The sequence below is a fragment of the Malurus melanocephalus genome, unplaced genomic scaffold (genome assembly GCF_030028575.1).
Source record: "Malurus melanocephalus ecotype Western Australia unplaced genomic scaffold, MMel_1.1 scaffold_318, whole genome shotgun sequence".
Classification (NCBI taxonomy): domain Eukaryota; kingdom Metazoa; phylum Chordata; class Aves; order Passeriformes; family Maluridae; genus Malurus; species Malurus melanocephalus.
The window spans coordinates 728839-736372 of NW_026623550.1; the positions used below are offsets into that span (position 1 = coordinate 728839).

Here is a 7534-nt window from a genome sequence, read left to right on the forward strand (position 1 = left end):
AGCCCCACAATGGGGTGTGAGCCCTGGAATGGGGTATCAACCCTACAATGGGGCTGTATTGGGGTACTGACCCCACAATAAGGTGCCAGCCCCACAATGGGATACCASTCCAATATTGGGGTACCARCCCCACRAAGGGATACAGGGGCTGCAATGGGGTACCAGCCCCACAAAGGGACACCAGGGGTGCCAGCCCCACAATGGGGTGCCAGCCCCACAGTCACAGCCCAGTACCAGCCGCCGGTGACGATCAGTTCCCATTATTCCACGATYATCCCTGTCCGAGCCGCTTCCACGGCATTTTCGGCACCGCTTTGGTGGAAATCCTCTCCCAGGTACCACGTGTCCAGGCCCTGCCAGGCTGGCGCTTGCATTTAAACAAATTTTATTTCTTTCCGTGCGCAAAAACCTTCACACAGCCCTCGGGATCAGGCTCGGATCCACAAACAGGCTGAAATGACAGCTCCGGGGGTCCCCATTTATCTCGGCGCCTCTCTCCTCGTGCATCCCATCTCATCCCGCTCTGTCACCCCATCCTGTAATATCTCAGCATCTCCCTAAAGCAAAAGATGACAATAAAGTGTAAATGGGGAGTGTTGGCTCTGGAGCATAATGATGGCAATTTAGATGCCAGCCGTCATTTCCCCGCCGTTGCCCCAGGTAACAGGAGCCGCCGAATCCTGTGGGAACGCGGCCGAGGCGGGACGAGGTTACCTCGGAGGCTGATGGCTGTCCTGGGATTTTCTGTCATTTACCTTATAAGGAGGGGAAGGGAAATATCCTTCAGTGGAGGTGTGAGCTCCGGGAGYGCCRGGCTGAGCCCTGTTCCAGCTCCAGGGATGGCAGGGCTGGGGGAAAACACCCTGGTTCTACATGGGGTTGGTGTGCATTACCASAGTSCCTGTCCCCATTCCTGTCCCCATCTCCATCCCCATCCCTGYCCCYRTCTCCATCTCATCCCTGTCCCTGTCTCTATCCCCATCTCTGTCCCAATCCCAGTCTTTATCCCCATTCCCATTCCCGWCTCTGTCYCTGTYCCCWTCCCTGTCCCCATCTCCATCCCTATCCCTGYTCCCATTCCCATCCCTGTTTCTATCGCTGTCCCCATCCTGTCCTTGTCCTCATCCCTGTCCCCATCCCAGTCTCTATCCCCATTTCTGTCTCCATCCTTGGCCCCATCCCTGTCCCTGTCTCTATCCCCATTCCCATCCCTGTCTCTATCCCTGTCCCCACCCTGTCCTTATCCTCATCCTTGTCCCCATTCCTTTCTCTGTCCACATCCTTATCCCCATCCCAGTTCTTGTCCCAATCTCTGTCCCTATCCCTGCCCTTGTGTCTATCCCCATTGCCATCCCTGTCCCCATTCCTGTCCCTGTCCCTGTCTCTGTCCCCTTTCCAATCTCTCTCTATCCCTGTTCCCATCCCTGTCTCCATCTCCATCCCTAAGGGTGTCCCTGTCCCCACCCTGTCCCCATCCCTGTCCCGATCTCCATCCTTGTCCCTGTCCCTGTCCCTGTCCCTGTCTGTATCCCTGTTCCCATCCCTGTCCCCGTCCCCGTCCCCGTCCCTGTCCCTGTCCCTGTCCCTGTCCCTGTCCCTGTCCCTGTCCCTGTCCCAGTCTCTATCCCCTTTCCAATCTCTCTTTATCCCTGTTCCCATCCCTGTCTCCATCTCCATCCCCAACCCTAACCGTGTCCCTGTCTCTATCCCCATTCTGTCCCCACCCTGTCCCACCCTGTCCCCACCCGTGTCCCCACCCTGTCCCACCCTGTCCCACCGGAGCAGCTCAGGGGCTGTCACCCGGCATTAATCCCAAACCCAGCTGCCGTCCCCGTCACTCCCGATCGCGGTGATTGAGCTCCTGAGTACGGAGCCGGGCTCGGAGCTCCGGAGCCGAGATAAATATCGGCATTAAAGCTGTCAGGGCCGGCGCCGCGGCACTCTCACGGTGTCACCGACGGGGTCACCGACGGTGGCACCGCTGGAACCGGGCGCTCCCACTGCCCGCGGCTCCGCTTCACCCCATCCCGCTGCTCCGGGAGGACCGACAGCCCCATGCCCTGCCCTGGCATTTCCCGGGGACGTGGTGGCATCTGGGACCAGCAGTATTCCCTGAATGGAAAGTTCCGGGAATGGGGAAAAGAATGGAAAAAGAAAGGGACAGGGAAACTGAAAACGGAAACTGAAAAGGGAAACAGAAAAGGGAAACAGAAAAGGGAAACAGAAAAGGGAAACTGAAAAGGGAAACTGAAAAGGGAAACTGAAAAGGGAAACTGAAAAGGGAAACTGGAGGAAACAAGGGAGGGGGAGAGGAAGGAAAGGAAAAGAAGATAAACAAAATGGGCATCCCTAAAACCCCTCCAGAGCCTGGCTGGGCTCTGGGGACCCCCTGTGCCCCCCAACCCGTGCCCACCTCCCCGTGCCCGTCCCGCCCCCCGCGCTCCCGCTCGCCCCCTCTTTATTTTTTTAATCAGCGGCGTCGCTTTCTGGCGCCGAAGCGTTTCCCAGCCCCGCACTCAGGAAACCTCATTAACACAGATCAAAAGGAGCTTTTAATGATTTATAAAGGTGCAGCAGTTTGGAGAAATTAAATAATTTAGGTGCTGTGTGTACGGCGGGGTCCCTCCGGACCGCATTACCGGCGAGCCGCGACGCCGTCCCCGCTCCGTCCCACCGCGGCACCGGGGACAACACCGGAGCCTCTGGGGACCGGGAATTGTCACCGCCACCATCCCAGGGGTTGGGGTTGATGGGGACAGAGCGTCCCTTGAATGTCACCTCACCCTGCCAGCGCCAGGCTTTGGCAATGGTGGGACATTGGGATAGTCCAGCACAGCCCGGAGGGAATTTGGGACTCTCCGCCACGGGAAATATTTACCAACGTGGTTAAAATAAACTTTGGCGCTGGTGTGGGGTGGTGGRATGGGGAAATGGGATGGGGTGTGGGGTGGCCGAGCCCGCTGGGCCAAAACTGGCTGGACACAGTTGTCCAGGGGCATCTGGCTCTGACTCCATCCCCTCCCAGCTCCATGAGTGGCTTTTCCCTCTTGAGCAGAGAATCTGGATCAGCCTCCAGGACACTGTGACCATCCCGTGGCCCAAATTCTCCCCGATGTCCCTGTCCAGCTCCCGCCGTGTCCATCCCGCGGGATGACGCTCGGCTCGGGCTCGGCAGCGATTTTGGCTGCCCGAGGAGAAGGAGAAACAAATGGAAAACCGGCTTAAACGTTCCCGGCGTGAAGTCCATTGCCGGCCACGGGCGTGCCAGGAACCAGCCGAGCAGCGGGATTAATGGAGAAAAGAGCTGCTGGAAGGGGTCTGTGGGCGCCTGCGCCCCGGGGACCCTTCCCTGCCACCCCCCCAGCTCCCAGAGCTGCTTTGTCCCCATTTCCCGAGGAGGGGACACCTCTGCAGGGCTGGGRGAGATGGGAGGGGGCTGAATTTCCATCGGGTTGTGTTTAATAGCCCCGGAGAGGGCGGGAGGGCTGGGGGGGGTTGGTTTGGGGGGGCGGGCAGGGGGGGGAGCTGCTGTGTTTTATTTTGCTCTGTAATAGGCTTATTACTCCTGATCACGCTGTGACTATTTGAATGAAGGAGATTTCGGGAGATGAAAGCGGAAGGGAGATTTTTAAGTCTCTCAGCGCCTGGCCCCGCAAGGACGGGTGCCCTTGGAGCGGGGGGGACCCCATACCCAGCCCCCCTGCCTCAGTCCCCCCCTCACCCCTCTGCCCCTGTGAGCCCTGACCGGCCCCCAGCGGTTCCAAACCTCCTAATTTTCCAGCCTCAATTTATTCATGGCCGGTTTATACCCATTTGTTTATGTGCCAACACCGTTCCTCAGCTTAAATAGCTCTTTTCCATCCATAATATCGGCCCCCCCTTCCCYGTATTCCAGCGGGCGCAATCATATCTCTTTTCAAGCTGTTCAGGAAAGAAAAATCTGAATTATTTAACCCTTGGGACACTGGCTGGTCTCGCAGGGTGTGGAGAGACAAATCCGCTTTGTTCCCGCGCTGGGTCGCTGCCCGAATTTGGGAATTCTGGGAGGAGGATGCTGCTGCTCTGAGGGGAAACTGAGGCACTGGGGTGTCCGTGGAGTGTGTGCTGCCAGGTTGTGGGTTGTCCCAGGGGTCATCTCTGGTGATGGGATCATCCCCATCCCATGGCATTGTCCCCATCCTGTGGCATCATTGCTAGTAATGGCATTGTCCTTGTCCTGTGGTGATGGGATCATCCCATGGTGTCATCTTTGGTAATGGGATCATTCCATAGCATCATTCCCTGTCCCGTGGTGTCACCCCTGGTGATGGGATTATCCCCATACCATGGCATTGTCTCTATCCTGTGGCATCATTCCTAATAATGGCATTGTCCTAATCCCATGGCATCATCTCTGGTAATGGGATCATCCCCATCCCATGCCATCGTCCCCATCCTGTGGCATCATTCCTAGTAATGTCATTGTCCCAATCCCACGGAGTCACCCCTGGTGATGGGATCATCCCATAGCATCATTCCCTGTCCCAAGGTGTCATCCCTGGTGATGGCATTGTTCTCATGCCCTTGTGTCATCCCTGGTAATGGGAACGTCTCATGATGTCATCTTTGGTAATGGGATCATCCCATGGCATCATCCCAATCCCATGGCATCGGCTCTGGTGATGGGATCATCCCCATCCCATGACATCATTCCTAGTAATGGCATTGTCCTAATCCTACAGCATCATCCCTGGTGATGGGATCATCCCATGGCATCACCCCAATCCCATGGCATCATCCCAGAAAATGGCATCATCCCCATCCCATGGCGTGGGCGTTGGTGGTGTGATCATCCCAATCCCAAAACATCATCCCCATCCCATGGCATCAGACTGGGATGAACTGGGGAGTTCTGGACACCCCACAGAGTGGGGTACACCGTGCTGAGGGTCCCCACAGACCCCACACCCAGAGGAGGRTGACCCCTCCCCATAGCCCCCCAAAAGTGGGTGACCCTCTCCCCGCAGCTCCCCCACCCCCATCTCCATCTGGGCCATTAATTAGCTTTAATCAGCTTTAATTCAGCAATTTGTCAGACAGGCCAAGGCCCTTGCAGTGAGTTTTTCCCAAAAAATATTATTATTATTATTATTATTATTATTATTATTATTATTCCCCTGATACGTGGGCCCACCCCCCCTCTTCCTACCTTTTCTCAGCCTTTAGTAACGATCATTAAAATAAATAATTTTTTTAAAATAAAAGGCAGCCCAGAAGAAGGTTTTTTTGTTGGTTTTTTCTTTTTTTTCCCCTTTAAATATTTTTTATTGTTCTCCGCGCGTTTGAAAATTGTTTCCCGGTAAATTCCAGCCCTTTGTATTAATTTTACATTTTCCAATGTTACCTTGCCAGGGGCAGGGTTGGCACAACTGGCTCGGGAAAGGAGAGGGAAGGAGAGGGAGAAACCCTGCTCCTTAATTAGCGCGTTCCCTGTGTGATCAGAGAGCTTATGAGGCAGGTAATGAGCTGGAGGGGGGCTGCAGGATGCCCCCATCTCCACACTGCCTCCCTCCTTCCCCCCCTTTCCCGTTTTGGGGTCACTCTCTGCTGCTATGGGGATGGGGAGCCGCTTTTGGGGTGTCTGTGGATGAGGTGAGGCTGTCGCAGCTCTCGGTGAGCCCCGAGATGGTTTTTTTTTTTGGGGGGGGGTTGTGGTTGCTGTCCCTGTCCAATCAGACCCCTCGAGCCCTGGAGGCACGGGGTGACAGTTTTAGGGGGTTTTCTGATGGGGGGAACTTCAAATTCATCATGAAAAATCCTCAATCAATGAGGGATGGGAGCCAAACTGCCCAAATCGGCTCCTGGCGGGGTTGGTGAATTTGGTGAATTTGAGCTCCACTGGCCAGGAGCGCCAAGGATCTGRAATTTGGGGAGGGGGATCACAAGGACCACCCCGAGGAGCTGGAGGAGGGGATGCTGGCAAACACCTCGGAGTTCTCAGTGCTGATGATCCCTTAATCTCTGGGATAAGCAGTGCCAAAAACGCCGGTGACACCGGGATTGCGGCGCTGGGCCGTGGCCGTGCCGGCGCTGCTGGGAATAATCATTTCTGTGTGATTTCCACCCAAATTGTGCTGGTTTGCTGGCACGAAACAAAAGAGATCGGGGTTAATCCGGAGGTTAATGGGGGTGTTGGGGTGGGATCAGACCTTGAATTGTGGAGTGGTGAGGCCCTGGGATGGAATTCCCAGGGAAGCTGTGGCTGCCCCATCCCTGGAAGTGTCCAGGGCCAGTTTGGACAGGGCTTGGAGCAGCCTGGGAYGGTGGGACGTGTCCCTGACGGTGGCAGGGTGGCACAGGATGGTTTGGGTGGGAAGGGACCCTAAATCCCATCCACTGGATGGGATTTAGGGTCCCTTCCCACCCAAACCATCCTGGGATTTGATGATTTCATACATCTCTCGGATCCGATAGTCCAGGATCAGCTGGAGGCACCACTCAATCTCCCGGGAATRGTTCTCCTTGGCTCATTCCTACAAAAAACCAACCTTTTCTATCCCAAAAAGAGCCCTTTTATCTGAGTTCCATCCAACCAGGAGACAGAAACAGAACACCCACGGGGGGTCACAATTCCAAAATCCCTGGGGAGGGTCCCCAAACGAGCCAGACCGATTTGGTGACCCACCCACCCCGACTCCTCCACAGGTTCCACCGCGGCGATTACACGGTGGAGGTGAGCATCAACGACTACCTGGACATCTACTGCCCGCACTACGAGGAGCCCCTGCCCGAGCGCATGGAGAGGTACATCCTCTACATGGTCAACTACGAGGGCCACGCGTCCTGCGACCACCGGCAGCGCGGCTTCAAGCGCTGGGAGTGCAACCGCCCCGATTCCCCCAACGGGCCCCTCAAGTTTTCCGAGAAATTCCAGCTCTTCACGCCCTTCTCGCTGGGCTTTGAGTTCCGACCCGGCCACGAGTATTACTACATCTGTGAGTAGGGGTTGGGAGCGTCCTGGGGGTGTCGGTGACCCCAAAATGTTGTGGGGTTATCCAAATCTTGCAGTGCATCCGGCTTGGGGCAAACATCCCGTGGAAATTTTTGCTGTGGCCAAATCACAGCCGTGGGCGTGAGAGTGACCAGGACTGTCCAGGGGCACTGGCCACACCATGGGCACTGGGAATGGCCCCAGCCCCAGGCAGTGTTCCCGTGATCTCCTGTGTATTCCTGTGCTCTCCCATGTAATTCCCGTGTTCTCATGTATTTCCCATGCTCTCCTGTGCTCTCTTGTGTATTTCTGTGGTCTACAATGTAATTCCTGTGTTCTCACATCTATTCTTGTGCTCTCACATGAAATTCCCGTGCTCTCCAATGTAATTCCCATGTTCTCACGTCTGTTCCTGTGTTCTCGTGTAATTCCTGTGCTCTCCTATGTAATTCCCATGTTCTCACATCTATTCCTGTGTTCTCATGCAATTCCCATGCTCTCCTGTGTGATCCTGTGCTCTCCTGTGTGTTCGTTGCTCTCACATGCAATTCCCATGCATTCACA

At 55.6% G+C, this 7534-nt stretch overlaps 1 protein-coding gene across 1 annotated transcript in view; it reads left to right on the forward strand.

Moving 5' to 3' along the window:
• Positions 1-7534, forward strand: part of EFNA2 (ephrin A2) — a 38953-nt gene that overhangs the window by 27543 nt on the left and 3876 nt on the right. The window contains exon 2 of the mRNA XM_057377566.1: positions 6685-6974. Coding sequence (XP_057233549.1) covers positions 6685-6974 — 290 coding nt within the window. The remainder of the gene's footprint in view (positions 1-6684; positions 6975-7534) is intronic.